The 17,627-nt window shown below is 39.3% G+C and overlaps 1 protein-coding gene across 1 annotated transcript in view; it reads right to left on the bottom strand.

The window, feature by feature from the left end:
• The window catches only part of PCDH11X (protocadherin 11 X-linked), a 74,697-nt gene that overhangs the window by 19,715 nt on the left and 37,355 nt on the right, over positions 1-17,627 (bottom strand). The window contains exon 2 of the mRNA XM_058848184.1: positions 12,159-12,742. Within this exon, the coding sequence (XP_058704167.1) occupies positions 12,159-12,698 (540 nt within the window). The 5' untranslated portion in view covers positions 12,699-12,742. The remainder of the gene's footprint in view (positions 1-12,158; positions 12,743-17,627) is intronic.

Here is a 17,627-nt window from a genome sequence, read left to right as displayed (position 1 = left end):
ACTGAAAAAAAACAAAACAAGTACACTCCAAGACAGGATTGAGTCAATTTGCTCACAGAAATCTGCAGGGCTGCTCTCTACAATAAAACAGGTTTCAGTTGTTAGGTGGTTTCAAAATAGAGCACTAGCTTCAAATCCTAAGGTGACACTATAAAACTAAATTTTTTATGCATTCTACCTACAGAGTTAAAGCTCTGCTTCCACACTCAATTAACTTTACTGGTAACATAAGAAGAGGCCTACTGTGGTTATATGTGGGAGCACCCATTGTGAAATGTAAAATTAAGTGAAATCTGTTTTGAAATCCAGCGTTACGGCTTTTAACAAAACAGCAAACCCAAACTAAATTAGTGAAAGTAAGTATGACAGCTGAGGCCACAGAGCTTCCAAGAGGGCCAGGCATTATTAAAGTTATTCCTTATTATGCTCTTAGGCACAATCTGATTAGTTCCAACAGCTGCCCAGCAGGAAAAGCCAAGCCATCAGTCCTCAGGAACACTCAGAGTAAAGCACCTTCAGCTTCCAGGGATGCCAGGTGCAGGCAGCACTGCAGCATCAACTCTTGTCTCCTGATTTAGTGATGCTCAGGATTTCAAATGCAAATCATAACTTGTTCCACCCTCAGTGTATAAAGAAAAAGAGGAAAAAAATCCGCTGTGCATAAGCATTACTCAAGTCTTTGTTAGAGGCAATGAGTAACAAAAAAGGAATTTTCTTTGCTACCTTGCTTGTGAAACTCAGCAGCCTGAAGCATAGGCTGTGCTGTGAAAAATGTGTCCTTGAACTTTAAGACAATATTCAAAATAGATTCTGAAAGACTTCACTCTTGTTTGCAGGAACTCTTGTAGTATTATCTGAATATTACAAGAGTGATGAGGAGACTGATGTTTTCACCACTTCCTCCAGTGCCCTGGATGCTGAGATAGGATTTCAAAAAACACAGCACGGACTGGGGAAGGTTTCCAACCTGGGACAGAGATTTTCAGCCAGCTGGAACCCTGAATCCTACACTCCATCATCAAGTAACTTTGAAGTTTCTATTAAAGTTAATCAATAAAAAACACACAGGTTTTAATTCCACAAAGGTAAATTCACTTCTGAAGAAGGCTTGACTGTTCTTCCCGTTCCTGAACACAGGAAAACTCAGGAGAAAACCAAATTTCTAGTATTGCAAAGTTTTCTGGCACTGGGTAGCAGAACAAGCTCTGTTTGTATCTCTGGGCTTTACTTCCCACCTTAGCTCCAGCATATTCACATTTTAAATATGAACCAAATGAATTTTATTTCTGCTTAATGTAATATAATGGGCATGGATATCAGTGAAAAATGTCTTTGCACAGTTTCTCAGCTCCTCCATGAGCCTATAAAACTGAATACTTTCTAAAGTTAAATAGTGAAGTTGAAGTCTTTTATCACTGCATCCAAAACACATTTCAAAGACAGGGCTATTTTCATAGTATAAGAATGCCACCAGTGGACTGATGTAAACAGGAATTAAAACAAGTGATCATCACAAAATGCAGTGTCTAAAACTTTGCCAATATTCTGAACACTCAAATTTTACAATGTAGAAGTTTTTTTTCAAAATAGATACAAAATACCACTGGAAAAACTGTGCATATGGGAAAAAAAATAAATTTAAAAAAAAAAAAAAACAAAAAAGAGGAAAACCAGGTAAGAATATTCAAATCATCACTTCACCACTGCTGGGCAAGAAACCTGTGAGCCTCAAACTGGCAGAAGCTCAGGAACAGCTTGGGAAATTATTCTGGTGATGTTCTTCCAATCTCTCCCAAGCATCTGATATCAAATGATCGAGACAGATACAAGATCAGAGGAAACTCATTTTCCTCCTGCGAGGCCACGCTCAGGTCAGGGACAGAAATCAGCGCCTGCCCCTCCTCTTCCCCTTGTGAGGAAACTGCAGACTTTGGAAACAGAGACCAGCAAAGGCTGAGAAGGACAAAGTCCAGCTCAGATGATAAATGAAGGTGTCCAGCAAAGCTCATAAGGACTTAACACAATGGACTTCAAATCCTGAATAATAAAGATACCAGAAGCAATATTAAAAGAGATTTTAAAACACACACAAACACTAACAGGTTTTTCCTCTTGAGCTTTGCCAACAACTGAGACACTGAACCTCATTGCCAGCAGCTCTGGATGATGCTGGCACTTAAAGGTTTGAATTATTCAAATTAATGTTTGTTTTTTTTTTTCTGAGGGAGGGGCTGGACTACCTCAGAATTTAAAAATAAGCATTAATTTAGAATCTTATAAGGAATCAGGTAATCTGGAAACTTCAAGGAGCTCACTCAAGTTCTGATGTTGTACAAGCACAGTATCTTGGAAATTCATCGTGGACTAACGCATTTATGTAAAACAATAAAAAGCGTGAAGCAACTTATTGTAAGACAATAAAAGGTGTTAGGAAAGTTCTAGCAGGGTTTTAGGCTCTGTTTTTAAGACTGACTTTCAAATTATGGAATTCAAAATATTTCTTGGCTTTCCCAACAAATGCCAATTCACAAAAGAGTCAGATATCTAAGTGCCAGAGTACTTTTTTTATGTTAGATGGGAAAGAGGATGAGGAACAAAATAGAAGTTACTCGTTTGTTTGTACCTTTAAATCTGCTGCAACAAATTATCTTCAAAAACCCCTAATGGAAATGAGGATGAAAATTATATGGCTGGGGTTAAGATGAAGAGGAAAATGTATTCTCCCAGTGAAAAAGCCATATAATATCCCAGAGTGAAAAGCACAGAGGATTATCCTGACTCAAAAGAAAAAAAAAAACCCAGAAAACGTCAATTTGCTTGAAAAAGCAGAGAAAAAAAAATACAATTATTTGACTTTGGAACATCAGCAATAACCAAAGCAAGAATACATCACATTAATAGAGCCAGCAATTACAGCACAATGAGAGAAAAATGTATTTCAATACTGAGAGCTGATGACTCAGAACTCATTTCTTTTAGCAATGTTTCTTTTTGTTTCTTCAGAATTGTCTGAAATAATCTTTGCTCCATGTCCCAGCTTCAAAAGCTCTACAGGACTTGTGTTCAGACCAATTAAGTTTCTGGGTTAGAAAATATAAATTATTTTGCAATACACCTTTTTTTCAGGAATAAAAATAACTGCACTAATGTGGTCAGGTGCCATGAACCATAGCTGACACTTGATTTAAATATATATTTTTGATAGCTCCTTCTTCTGAAATGGAAAGAAAGTATTCTATGCAGTGTATTTGGGGAAAAGCTAGCCAGGATCTTTAAATCTTTATTATTAAAATAAAGATTTTACTTTTAGATTTCTCATATTGGATTTTTAATTACTAAAATATCCAATATTAGAAAGGTAAAATTAAAATTAAAATCAAGAACACATTATTATTGTTAAAGCTACCTTTACATTTGAATTGTGTATTTTATGACAACTAAAACCAGGAAGAACTAAAACTACTTCTCCTGTTTTCAAAACATATCCTAAAAATTGGAAATCTTCAAATCTTCCTCCCCCCAGATGGGATGAAAAGAGACTTTTGGGAAAGTGAGCTGAACAAAAAAAAAAATCTTTTGCAGCTAAAATTCACCTTTAATTTTTCTTTTCTTTACTCAACATTTTGAGAATAGCAGAATTTTTTGATAACCTAAGAACGTGTGAAAAAAAACAGCTATTCATTAATAAATTGGAGTTTTTAATGATCAGAGTATTATTAGGATCTGCTGGAAATCTAATCCAAGGTTTCTCATGACAGCCATCCAAAATACAAGTAAGCCATGAATTGATGAATCCATTACAATAAGTAAAGGAAGCAGAAATAAATAATCCTTGCAAAGTTATTCTGCAACAAGAATTACAGTGGATCCAAAGAACTTTTACAGTACATGCAGTGACCATTGACAGACATTCTGCAGAACTTGTGATAATTGTTTTTAAATTGGTAAAAAAAAAAAATGGTCTTTAAAATACTTCATGCCTGGATGGTGACAGCTTTTAACTACATGGTGAAGTCTTTTAAATAAAAAAAATTCCCCAAAAAAAGTTAAAATGCTGTTGGATACAAGCTGACCATATCAAGCAGATGCACAAACATAATTTATAAATAAATGTCCAATATTCAGACACCTGTGTAAGGTCATTCTTTAAAGATAAAATAAGAGCCAAAGAGAGGCATCTCTATTCACAGATAAAGACATTGACTGTGTAAAATAATGCCTCAACACCATGGCAATGCTGTTATGGCATTTGAAAAAGGCTCCTACCTCTTTCTCCTGTGGTGTACAAAAACATGACACCTTTAAAATAAAGTCGATTTTGAGACAGTAGGAAAAATTAAGAGTGGAGCATAATCTGTCCTGAGTGCACTTTTATTACCTTTTGTAACTTCACGTGGCACTGCATGTTTGCAGCTCCAATATCATGCAAAACAAAGTATAACTTGATTTGAAAGGGGCATTTTAGTGCTTTTACTGGGGTTATCAATCCAGAGATGAAAGATCACGTAATTGGCGATTTCTTATAAATGACACAATTGTTTTCTCAATGGCTGTTGGGAAAATGTTCCTTTCTCTGTGCTGACTGTGTGAACAAATCCTGAGCCTTGTGTGCTCAGAAAGCATCCCCACATCTGTGCTAAAACTGATCTGTCCAGACACCAGCAAACGATGATGTTCAGCTGAGACGGATGAAGCGGAGCTCAGCGTTTGACAGATTCGTGCCTTGCAGCTCGAGTCTATCATCCTCTCCACTCAGAAACATGCTAAGTTATATATTATTGCTCCATGACAGCTCGTGTGAAAATCAGAGCCTGGAATGCAGGAAGAGACACCGAGTTATCCCTCCCCATAACTGGCTGAACTTGCTGTGCCTGCAGCGAGGCTTTCTCCTGCAGTCCTCAGTCGATGCCCAAAGGGCCGTCAGGGTAACGGGAGCTGGCAGTTTTACAGCAGCAGTGCCACAAACCACCCTAAAGGAGCCTGGCATCAACCAACAAGAGCCAATTACCTTGACTCCTGACTCACCAGCACTTTTATCTCCTCGCAGACACCAAGTCACAGCAGTGGAGGAATGCAAATAACTGTTTTTTTTTTCCCTTTTCAAGCTCAGAGCCGGCAACTTTTTCAAAATAATGTTCACAGATTGACCACTTGTCTGTCCAGATCTCTCTAGACAAATTGCTACTGAGCAGGAGTTTTATTCTAGCGCAAAATCTTATCTAAAGGATTGTATACTTTGGTATTTTGGATTGCAAGAAAAATGAGAAGATGGGGTAAAGGATTTGGAAGAAGGAGGATTTTCAGCTACAGCATAAAAAGAAAAGATACAGCATAAAGAAAATAAACTAATTTGCAAAGGTGACTTTGCCTTTGCAAAGGTTAAGAACTTCAGATGGTAATTAAGCATGTCTTGAGGGCAAAAGCACACAGGGGGAACCATCCATGTCAAAAAAAAAACCTGAAGATGTGTTAACTTTAACCAAAACTCTGAACTTCTATCAGCAAATGAAAAAGGAAAAGACGTTTTGGGTCTGACCTATTCCCCCACTGTGGACTTAGGACAAAAGTACTCAGCACCACTCAAAGGACAGCCTGTCTGTCCTACAAAAGGCATCTCTTTTAAAGGGCAGCTAAAAATTACCTTAGAAAGACAACATGTCCAGCTCTCCCTATTTATTAAATTACAAGCACCAGAGAGTGACCTTAGAGCTTGACTGGAGCTCAACTCCAAAGCAAAAAAACTTCCTAAATCTATTTTTGAGCTCCCTAAATCCATTAACTTCCCTCTCTGTGCTGGCACACAAAATGGGAAAGAAGACACAGTAGTGAGCCAGAAATGTCTGCAGTTTAATCCATCTGAGACATCCCAGCGAGGGTGAAACCAGAGCTGCTCTGGAGGACACCACGGAGTGTCCTGCTGGGAAGAGCCCTGTGGGATCAGCTGCTCCAACCCCAGCCCTCAGCTACAGCTCCTCATCACATCCAGCTGGGCATTGAATTCTTCCAGGGTATTGTGAAATAAAAACAAACTGTCCCCCTCGCCAAGCAGAAACTCAAAATTTTAGTCTAAGCTCCAGGACACTGAGAAGGAAAAGAAACCCATAATAATTTAAAAAAAAACCCAAAAAAACAGCCCTCAAATGTTTTTTTTTTTTTTAACATGCATCTTATTTTCACCTTGTCTGCAAGCACTGTCAGATCCAGGATCTGGTTTTACACAGTTTCTCAGTTTTAGGCACCTAAGTGCTGTTGTTACCTGTAACATCAGTGAGTGTAATTTTATTTTTGTAGCAATTTAGTCTTGAAATCTCACTGAACAGCTAGTGTTCCCTCAATGAGAAGAGAGAAATGCTGAAAAGATCTTGTTCTTGTCTATGAAGAAGTCAAGAAATCTCATATCTGAATGGTGTATTTTCCTGAGTAAATAAAGTCTCTAAAACCAAGAGATTTTTTTTCAAGATTCTTGGAATCTTGAATAGCCATCTTCCTATCAGCCATATTCCCCTTACTAGAAAGGGTTGACAATAAAAACAAAATCAGAAAGTGGAAGAATATTTTGCTATTACAGGGTTACAATAAACTCACAAATAATTTCTGATTTGTAGAAAAATTAGGAAAAACTAAGTTGAAATTACTTAATTGAATGAGCATCTAAACTACAATATTCAGTAAGACCTGACAGTACTAATAAATATCTGTTTACAAGCAGAAAAAAAGCTCTGTGTTGGCAGTTTTTTTCACAGAATGCAGATGTTGGTAACAACCCCAGGCTTCCTGTGACCTACTGAAAGGGCCAATAAACCACTTCACTGTCCTCTCAGGCTGCTGAAGAATCATCCACATTAGTTTAATTCACATTAATTCCAGTGTGACAAGCCATGGGACGTGGTTTGAGAGGAAAGGGGAGGGTGGCTGCTCTGGCTCCCTCTGGGAGGAATGACAGCACAAAAAAGGAGAGGAATGGAAGCCCCCAGCAGCTCGTGTTGGGAGGGTGAATTGATCTGGTGAGCACCTGTGATCAGAAAATCAAACTCTGTGTCACTGTGCACTGAGTTTGCAGGACATTAACCCTCCTGTCTTGTTTTTTCTCTGTGTGCTGAACCCCACAGGTGCAGCATTAAAACACAAACAGACCAGAGAAACGTTGTTGGCCTCCTCCACTGCTCCAGCTTTTGACCTTCACATTTGTATCCCTGCTTACAACAGGATTAGCAACAAAGATTTCATTAATATGACTTTCTGATACACATAAAACTACAAATCTAATCTGTCTATAATTCTAACTACCCTCCTATATTTACTTCTACATAAAACATCTTCCACTCTTGATCTTGAGAGCGATATCAGTTACTAAACCCAAGACTGCTGTGAGGCTCAGAAATAACTGGTTGCAAACATGAAATATGATGCTTGAAGGATGATGAACTGTGATTTCCATCTTCCATGGGTCGTGGAATTGACAAACTGTATTGGAAAGAAGAGGGTATCTTCTATTGAAAGGCATCACAAAGATGATCTAGAGCAGCCAGATGAAACTCTCCTCATCAGAGGCACGACTGGCGTGTGGTGAGACTGAGCAGGAATCTATTTTGTCAGATTACAGAGGTATGAACTGACAGCTACAAAGAGATTATTGTATTAATCTAGGAATGCACCAGCTGCTTCTCATAGGTAAATACAGCAAAATTACTGCAACAGGTAAGAGTAATGGAACTATAAAGGTAAAACCTATCTAATTTCCCCCAAACTGCAAAGGATTAAAGGAAAAAAAATATTATCACACAGGATCAGCACAGAAAAAGCTCTGTTCCTGTTGCACCTCTGCCACTTCTAGTGCACATGGTACACCTAGCTGACAAGAAATGCTAAGCAACCAATTTAAAAAAAAAAAATATTTAAAACATTCACTTGTGTGAATTCTTTTCTATTCAAAACCTGTTCTGAACCAGCTCACCTTTTTCACATTTAAGAGAACAAAGAAATGCTTCACACTCAAATCTCTGCAGTCAAAGCAGAGGCCTGTGACACCTATAAATATTAAGTGTATTAATCAGGTTATATTAAATATCAGCTTGCCTTGAGCTGAAATGTGTGCTGGAGCAGTGTAATCACCAGCAGCAAGCAGGTATTTATGGCACCGTGGTGGCAGTGCCTGACACAATGCACATTTTATGTCAGTCTGTAAACAATGGGCCTGCCCTGAAGAGGTGAACAAAGCCCTGTGGCTGGGCTGGCCCTGGGTTAAACCAGAACATTAGTATTTGTAGATTCATCCCCACTCAGAAGTCACTGTTTATTAAGGTTTCAATGCACAATTTGCTCTTGCATCCAACTGTTTTCACATACTACTTCTATTTATGAATGCCCAGCTCTTTTTTCCCTATCATTTCCCATTTATACTTGAAGTAGTTATCTCAGCTGAGACAAAAATGGTTGGGTTTCCATCTGGCCATTTATTTCTTGTCTCAGCTGCACCTACCAGCTCCCACCATCAGTGTTACGCCATCCTCTTCCCCAGTCCAGCTATTTCTCATTCTAAGTGAATTTCCTTCTATTGTTAAATAATATCTAAGTTCTCCCTCCTCCCCTCGTTGACAGAAAACACTGTTTATCAAGTGAAACCTTCATGTCACTCCCTCTATGGTCACCTTGGGGCATCTCAGTAGAGAAACACAATATTTTATAATGCCACACACAGCAGCTTTGGGGAGCAGCAAGAAGCTGTGCATGACTGTCTCCTCTTTTCTATTAACACTAAAACTGATGCCTTTGTAGAGTTCATCTATTTCAAACAGGGTTGTGAAAGTCAGAGACCCAGAAAGTTTTGAGGATGCAGTACCATGAATCACTTACATATAAAGAAGTTATTTTCTATTCAGGTACACCTTGATAAAATGCAGGCAGGCAAAAAATACCGGAGCGTTAATCAGTGTGGTAATTAAAACACTGTCTTGTTTAAAATAAATCAAATTCTGCTTTACAAAGCTTCCACTGAATCCAAAATACAAGACTATATTTCTTGACAAAGTTTTGTTTTCTACTGTTTTAAGGGGTTTTAACAAGAGGCATTTAAAAAGAAAATAAAAAAATAAAAAAATAAAAAAAATAGAGCATGAAAAAGACTTTATCATTTCTCATCAGGTTTGCAAAATAAACTAAATTCACAAACTATATTCGGCCTTTTCCACACCCTTTGAGAGGGGCAGTAAGGTAAGTGTAACAAACTGAGAAAAAATTGTAACACGTGGCTGTGACCTTCCCAAGGAGCTGCAGAGGGGCTGAAAATGTGTTAAACACCCACAAGGCAGTGAGAAATTCCCTCTTTTTTAGAATTCCTTATGGACAAAGTCTCCATCTACCTATATTCGGGCAAAATAGGCCTGGCTTCACACAGATGTGGAAAGAAGCAAATCTTGGCTAAATTTGTTTCAAAAGTGAATTACAGCTGAAAAGCTTTCTCTCCAGGTCTCAATTTGTCAGTTTTTGATTACTTCCTGTCCAAAATACAGAACATTTCACTCCGTTGCTGCACATGCACTAAAGCATCATCTTTTCTGATTTCCACATCTTCCACTATCCCAGGATGATCCAAATCCCCTCCAAACTGTCCTTGGGCACTTCCAGCGATCCAGATCCTCCCCACCCTCACAGGGAGGGATTTATTCCCACTATCCAATTCAAAACTGTCAGAACAAAGCCCTTTTCCCTTGTCCTGTCATTCCAGGCTTGTCCAGAGTCCTTCCTGCAGCTCCTTCAGGTACTGGAAGGTCTCAACAAGGTCACTCTGGAGCTTTCTTTTCTCCAGGTTTAAGAATCTCAATTCTTTCAGCCTTTCCTCATAGGAAAGGTGCTTAATCCCTCGAATTATCTTCCTGGCCCTCCCCTGCTGTAGGAAATACAGGCTGCATTTTCTGCCTGATCACCAGAATCCTCGATTTCTACTGTTTTGGGGTTTTTTAAATCTATTTTATGATTACTTTTGGTATAAACATTCTGAAAATTACCAGTAGAGTAACATCTGGAAATACTATTCCAAATGGTGCCTGGCTGTCAGAAACTTCTTTTTGGTTTTTACAGATCATGTCCTAAGTATGTGAAATTGCTCATTTAAAGGGAGCAGATCCATAATTCAAAAAAACTCCTGACCAACAGGTATTCAAGGGAAAAACACAATTAATGCTTTCAGATCTGCCTACAGGGCTGTGATTTCACAAATAATTTTGTTTGAAGCACATGCAGCACAAGATTTCAAAACTTCCAGTCCATAGCAGTGTGTGTTGAACCCCACCACCTTTCTTGCCATTATGTGGCAAAAGCAGTTTTTCAGAGCCACCTGATAACCACTTAACAGGTCCTTCCTCATTCTTTCTCCCCCTAACTACAAATTAAACAATTTAAATTAACCAATTTGATATGTGAAAAGTTCTTTGCACGTTTCTTGGTGACAAACCTCTCAGGCAGACCCTCTCATGTTGCCCTGCAGCTGCAGGCTGGATTTCAGCTCCCACTGGTGTGACACAAACCTGCTCCCACTCTGCTCAGCTGCTCCATTCTCCCCCTGAATGCACAGGCAGAAATAAACTCAGCAAGCAGGACTGCTATTGTGGTGCTGCTCATCAGGCACAGGGACTCCTGATTTTGCCATTTCCTACGGTTTTCCTACAATAATATCACTTTTCTCTCGGATAACTCACATTTCTCTGTTCAGACCGGGTATTATTTTGCCCCATTTTGTGTGTAACCCTGGCTTTTTTATTATTTCCTACTCCTACTGTTATTTATTTAATATGCTGTTATTCAGTCCCCAAAATCTCATTTAATATGCCACACAAAGAACACTCTGTCCCACTGGATGCTTCTGCTTAGCTAGCTAAAAAAAACACCAAAACCCACACATGTAGGTATACCTGCTCTCCTGTAACCTAGGAAAAGTTTTAAAGAGCTTACTACAACATCTTCAGACTTTATATAAAGTTCTTAGAAAGTTAAGTTCTTTGGCTGCACTGAGAGCAGACAGATATGTGTGGCATCTTCTTTTTTTTTTTAATACATTTTTTTTTTGCTAGCTAGCTAGAAATGCCCAGTGGGATGCAGTTTCCCAAAAGAGATTTTTAAGTCTTTGTCACTCCTTAGCACCCACACTGCCACAATTACTTCAGCTTCCAAGCAATTTAACAGAGCTATATCAATGAATATCAGCTATCCAGACAGTCAAGCAATATATTGGATAATATAATCTATATTCTTCTGGCAGTAAGGAGGGTCAGACTGATTGCTGAGCAGCCAAAACAAAAATAGTTCCCTATTAGAAATCAAAGGAAGTGAGGGCAATTTCAGCTTCCCCCAACAGTTTCAGGGTAAGTTTCTTTCCTGTTCTTAATTTTGTTTCAGTAAAATCAAACAAAAGTGATCATTTATTTAGCGGTCACACTCTTGTTTATGTAAACATCACATTTATGTTATTCTTCTGTTCCTCTGTTACTCCCTAGGAAGAATAAAAGAAGCAAGAATATGAAATATCTGCTCTTACAAGGTCCCTGGCACTGCTCTCCTCGCATTCTTGCACATCTTGGAGCTGCCCCTGCCCAGCCATTACAGAGCTGCTCTGACAAAAGGACTCCTTCCCTCTGGAACAGCTCATCCACGCACAGGTGAGCATCACATCACCTTCTGGGACAAGTTCTACTGCTCAAGTCCAACAGTGGTGCAAGAGAGATATGAAAAAAAAGCCTCCATAAAAACAGGAGACATAAACCCAACACAAAACACTTCTGCACTCAGCACTGTCATGTCAGTGGCAATAAGGACTTTACTAATTACATTTGTAATGGTCCAGGAAGGCCGACAGCCAAAGTGCACAAAGACTTTGGATGCTGGTGCAGAGCTGGTGGAGATGTGGATGTTTCATCCCACTGTCACAGTTACACATGAACATGTGCAGCTCCCCACAGAGTGAGGATGAGATGCACTGGGATGCACTCGGGGCTGCAGATTCACATCCTGACACAGACCTGCACTGTTCCACAGCTGCAGCTCACCCTCTTGGCTTTCTGCTTGCAACACACAGCTTTGGGGTTCTGATGGGCTGGTGAGGACTGGCAACACTTGTGGGAGGACAGTAACACAGACAGCAACAGAGAAGGATGAAAGAAACCCACCTTGAGGAGCTCATAATGCTGGATACCGTTGACGCCGATGTCCGGGTCGATGGCAGACGGGACAGAGTAGCGGGAATTAATGGCTGTGTTCTCAGGGATAGAGATGTTAATCACTGTCGAGGGGAAAAGGGGGGCGTTGTCATTTATATCCTCGATTAGGAATCTGATCTTGACCAGTCTGAACACCTCGTCTGGCAGAACAGCCACCTCCACCTCGTAGAAGCAGCGGTTCTCGCTGAGGATGCCGGCGCACAGCTTCTCGCGGTCGATGCGGTTGGCAGCCGTGAAGATCTCCCCGGTGTTCTCCTCCACCCTCACCAGGGGCACATCCCCAGTCTTGTACACCAGCTTGAACTGCAGCGGGGAGGACAGGGGCACGTCGGGGTCCAGCGTTAGGTTGAGATCCTTGAGCAGGTTGCCAATGAGCACATTTTCAGGCAGTTCTTCCCGCACGGTGTAATTCTTCTCCTGTGCGCCAGATTGGAACACGATGCAGGCCAACAAGACTGCCAAGAGGTAGGTTCCAGACAGCAAGTCCATCTCCAGAATGACTAATGAGTATTCGTGTAGAACACCAGGAGTAGCTGGGGAAAGGGAAAGGAAAATCCTTTAAAAGTCACAGAATGTTGAGTTCCTAAAGCAACAGAGAGCTAAAGGAGCTCCTTTCCTACTACATGAACTGTTTGAAAGCCCCATTAGTAAAGTCACACTGGACTCAACCCTTCCTAAATACGTATAAAATTCCTGGCAAAACCTTTTACTTGAAACTCTTAACTAAATACTGAGTAAGAATTTTAGGGCTGGATCATATTGAATGAAGAAATAAGTACAGGAATTCCCCATTACCATCGTGAGATTTTCCTTTGCTCCTTAGGAAAACCTCTTCCTTTGATCTCTCTGCCACATTGTCCTCATTTATTTTTTTTGTTTCCTAAGAAAAAAGTAGGCAAGAAGTTTGCAAGCAACCATCTGCTGAGAACCAGATCTTTTTATACCTCTTGCTTAAATATGGGGATAGAAGAACACTTGTCTTAATTCTCCCCCCAAGTTTTTCACTGACAAAATTATGTAATGTTTGTTAACAACAACAAAGAAATCTGGATATTTTTAATTCAGGAACTTAAACTGGCAAGAAAATGTTATTATGTAAATGGAGTCTGGTGAACTTCAGCCAACAATGTGTGGAAATCTGTCTAGTGAACTGTAAGAAATTTCATATAATTTTAAATTTTGTGATGCCTCTTCGTAGCACTCTGGAACACCAATATCTTTAAAGGGAGATACAAACTTGTTCTGCACAGAGGAAAAATTTTCCAAGCTGGTTTCCAAATAACAATATATTCCCTCCTTGAGGTTGCCAAAAACCTCAAGAAAGGTGGAAGTGGAATAGGAGGACTTACAGGTACACACAGATATCTGTGTAGCTGCATAGAGCCTTCAGCCAAGAATTTTTAAGAACTAAATCACTCTCTTGAACTCCATGTATAGAATACTTGCCTAATCTTTACATAATTCTGCCAGTCCAGAATTTAGGAACTGCTAGGATAGCATTTCTCAAAGGTAAATGTTCAGGAGTTCCATGTAAAGTGATTTTTCTCATAAATGAAATCTTAGCTCCCATCGGGTTAGCATCTGTTTCAAATATACCTGTGCTAACACAGCTCCATTCTCTTCACTGTGCAGGTAAGAGTGTAATTTTGTTTCCTGTCTCTCCTCATTTTATTCTCCCTGTCACAGCATAGATTGATTTACTTCTGCAGATCAAGCTGCAGTGGTTGAAGAAATTACTGATGCCAGTAATTGCCCGTTAGTTACTGCCTTTCAGCAGTGCCACTTGCAGGGTAATTTACAGTAAACCCTCTGATTTTGCAGTGAAACAGGTTAGGAACAATTAATATTGCTATTCCATTTAAACACTGCAAACTGCTTTGGCTGGGAAGCAAGTGACAGACAAAGAACATTCCAGCTCCATCTGCAAGGTGGATCCCCACGTCAGCACCATTTCACTGGACAGCATCTTCTGGCTTCGTGATTATACAAAAGGAGAAAATGATACAATTTCCATGATTGTACATGAAATGAAAATGCTGCCAGTCCCCACTTATGGAAAAAGGCTTTGCTTCCTGAGTAATTCCATGGATCTGGAGGAGATTGCTGACAAGGGGGGAGAAGGGGATGGCATTTCAGGAATTTCCTGATTTATCCCTGGGCTTCAGGGCTCCACAACACCCAAAGCAGCACCAAGCAGGGCTGCAGAGGGAAGCAACAGTGCAGGACCAACAGCTTTCTATAAACCATTATCATATCATATTCTAAATATGCAAATAAGGAAGAAGTCATCAGCAGCTCCTGATTACCATTATGGTAATGCCATGGTAGCAGTGTGAGCCTAATGAATGACTTGGTGATGGTGTACAAATGTATTACTTTGGCTGTTATAATTTTATTTATTAATTGTCTTATATTTCTTTAAATGCAGCTCCAGCAATCGTCACCCCACTGAAGTAATTGCCCACGTGCATTCCACCTGCAGAGCACCCTTATTTCAGGGAAGCACATCATTGTATCCATTATTACTGAAATAAATAAATTTACATTGTTTCCTATGGAAAACACCAATAAAAGTGTATGGGTTACAGTGAAAAGTTGATATTTAAATGCTACCCTAAAAAAAAAGAAAAATCAGAATAGTTGCATGTTTTTGTGCATATTACAAGGAAAAAAAATTCCACTTCTTCTTCTCTATTACAAATTAAAACAAAAAGTAACACAGCAGGGATAAAAAACCTTCAAATTCTGATAGAATAATATCTTAAATTTACATTTCTGAGGGGAGGAAATGAAAAAACTCAACACCAACCAAAAATATAAACCAAATTCTAGTGCCTATCCCAAATTCTTCTATGGCAATACTGTTGCATTGCTTAAAAATGATAAACACATAAAAATATAGTATAAACAGGTATATAAATCTTCCAAATAAATACGTTAAAAAATATGTGGTTTTTTTGTTTGTTTCTTTTTTTTTGCAAAGCAATATGAGGATGAGTACATAAATGCAACAATCTAAAGAGTTCATCACAATATTCCTGAATCAGTTCTGAAAGTTGAGATCATACCAGGAGATACTTTATATTCACACTAAATTCTAAACCTGTACCCCCAGTTTCATCTGCAGTCGAGTTTCCAGGGATTATAAAATAACACCAGCAGGACTCAAAGAGTTTTATAAGGAAAACTGCAGGGTGGAACTTGGTGTGACATTATTATGCATATTTTTACTTACTTTAAACCAAGTTTGAATCATTTTATTGAAATCCTTTTTGTGCCATAGTAAAGAAAACACTTTAAAGCATGAAAAAACAGCAGAGCACAGATATAAACCACATCAGATCCATGCTAACGTGGCTTTTTGTGGTGTCTTTTGCTGTCACAGATTGTCCTGACTGACTAAAGGGTATAGACATGTAAGACAGTGTTAGTTTAGCAGGAGAAAACAACCAACAATGGTTCACAATGCTTGAACTTCTGTACAATACACTATTTTTTAAAATAGTTTTTCTTTCAAAATAAGCCCAGCAACATTTTTGAAGCTCTATTCCAGAGCTGTAGGCCTTTAAGGAGAAAAAAAATAAAAAAAATAAAAAATATCCCAACATGACACAAGTTTGCTGCTTGGATATGGAGTAGAATATCTGATGTTGTGAGGAAAGTGTTGTTCTTCCAGAATCCTATTTATAAAGGCATCGCTGTACGTTGCCTGTCATTTGTGCCATAGCTCTGATAGGGATACTATGGCAACAGCAATGCACAGAACAGGAGCAAGAGGCACTTTCTAGCAACCAAAGGCATTTGTGAAAGCAGAGTGTTCCAGCCTGAGGAAACACAGAAGTGCAGAAGAGAGCAGCCCAAGTCTAAGGGACCTCTCATGGGTTCCAGCACTCGCTCACGCTTTCAGGGCGGTTAAAAAAAAATAAATTAAAAAAATTGAGAACAAATCAAATTGTTTAACAGAAGGTAACACGAAGCTTGCCAAGCCATTTTCCCAGCTTTCAAGAGAATGCATTGCTGTCTGTGCTGTTGACTTCCCAACTAGGAAGGCAAATGGCCCAGATGGACAAGATGGAGGGGAGGAGGGGAAAAATAAGTTTAAACTTGCTTTTCTTCATCTGGCTGTCTGTGCACTCAACTATACCTGACTTTCTGCCCAATACACCAAATATTAATGGTGTCATTTAAATATTAGGGCTGTTCATTATCATCTTCATTTAGCAGCTGTCAAATCACACCTTGAAAAGTAGAGAGAATATAAAAACTGTAACCACCCAATGCAGCAGGATGTGAAGGTAGAATCTAAATCTGTTCTTTAAACACAAGGCTCCATCTGGTCCCACCTGAGCAAGAATTTCCCTTTACCTTATCACAGAACTTGTTATTTCTTCCTTGAGATGATCTCAGAAAAGAATTAAAGGGGGTAGAAGAGTTCAGGTGTCCACTTCAAATTAGAAAAACACCATTTCCTGATACTTGGATTCAGATTTGGATTAGAACACAACAAACAAGTGGTGGTGATATTTTTAACTGCCATACCAAGTTCAGAGAAAAAGGTACTATATTTTTAAAAATTAGGAATACTGAAGTCCAAAGCTACATCAACATCCAATTATTAAAATCATAGTAGAGAAGAAATCCTGAAAATATCACTCCCGTTCTTATCTTTGTATCCCCAAACCTATTTTAATTACTTGGACAAATTTAGTGAGCACACCACACTTTTTCAATATCATATCCTTTTCATTTGCTGCTAATCCACCGTGGGCTCCTTAAATAGGAGCATTCAAATCCCTGTATTAAAATGGTGTTTCTCAGAGCCAAAGATCCCCATGACACAGCTCCATCTGCCAGTCAATACCGTGATTATTACGTTATTTCACTGACAAGCCAGCTGTTTGCGATTCTTCCACTTCACTGGGGCTCCCTCCAAGGTGCCCACTGTCAATTAGGCAGCTCTGCACAGCTTTGGAATTCTTTTTGAATTTCAGCTTTGTTCCAAAGTGGGGATTTTTTGATGCTGGAAGTTTTGGGGTTTTTGGTTTGCCTTAAGCCACCGGCCTGGCTGCACAAACTCTGCCACCACACAGCCCAGGCAACATTAAAGAACTGGCTGGCTTTGATGAGACTGATTTTTAAAAAGGTACAGCATTTACAGGTGTTTTACAGGTTTTGATGACAATAAGAAACACCACAGAGCTGTTGCCTGACAGAAATCTCCCCCCATTTTTTAAAGGCACAAATGCCACCAACCAAGCTGAACTCACTGTCACGCTCCGTGGTGTTTCAAAGATAAATTATTTGCAGCCATCAATATTTATCCACAGGATCCCCTCCCTACACAGGATATTTCATTATCATATTCAAAGAAAAAGACCTACCTCAAAGAGAAACAGACAATTTGTTATATTATCAGGC

This window comes from Poecile atricapillus, chromosome 12 (genome assembly GCF_030490865.1).
Source record: "Poecile atricapillus isolate bPoeAtr1 chromosome 12, bPoeAtr1.hap1, whole genome shotgun sequence".
Taxonomy (NCBI): domain Eukaryota; kingdom Metazoa; phylum Chordata; class Aves; order Passeriformes; family Paridae; genus Poecile; species Poecile atricapillus.
This window is presented reverse-complemented; position numbering and strand designations above follow the sequence as displayed.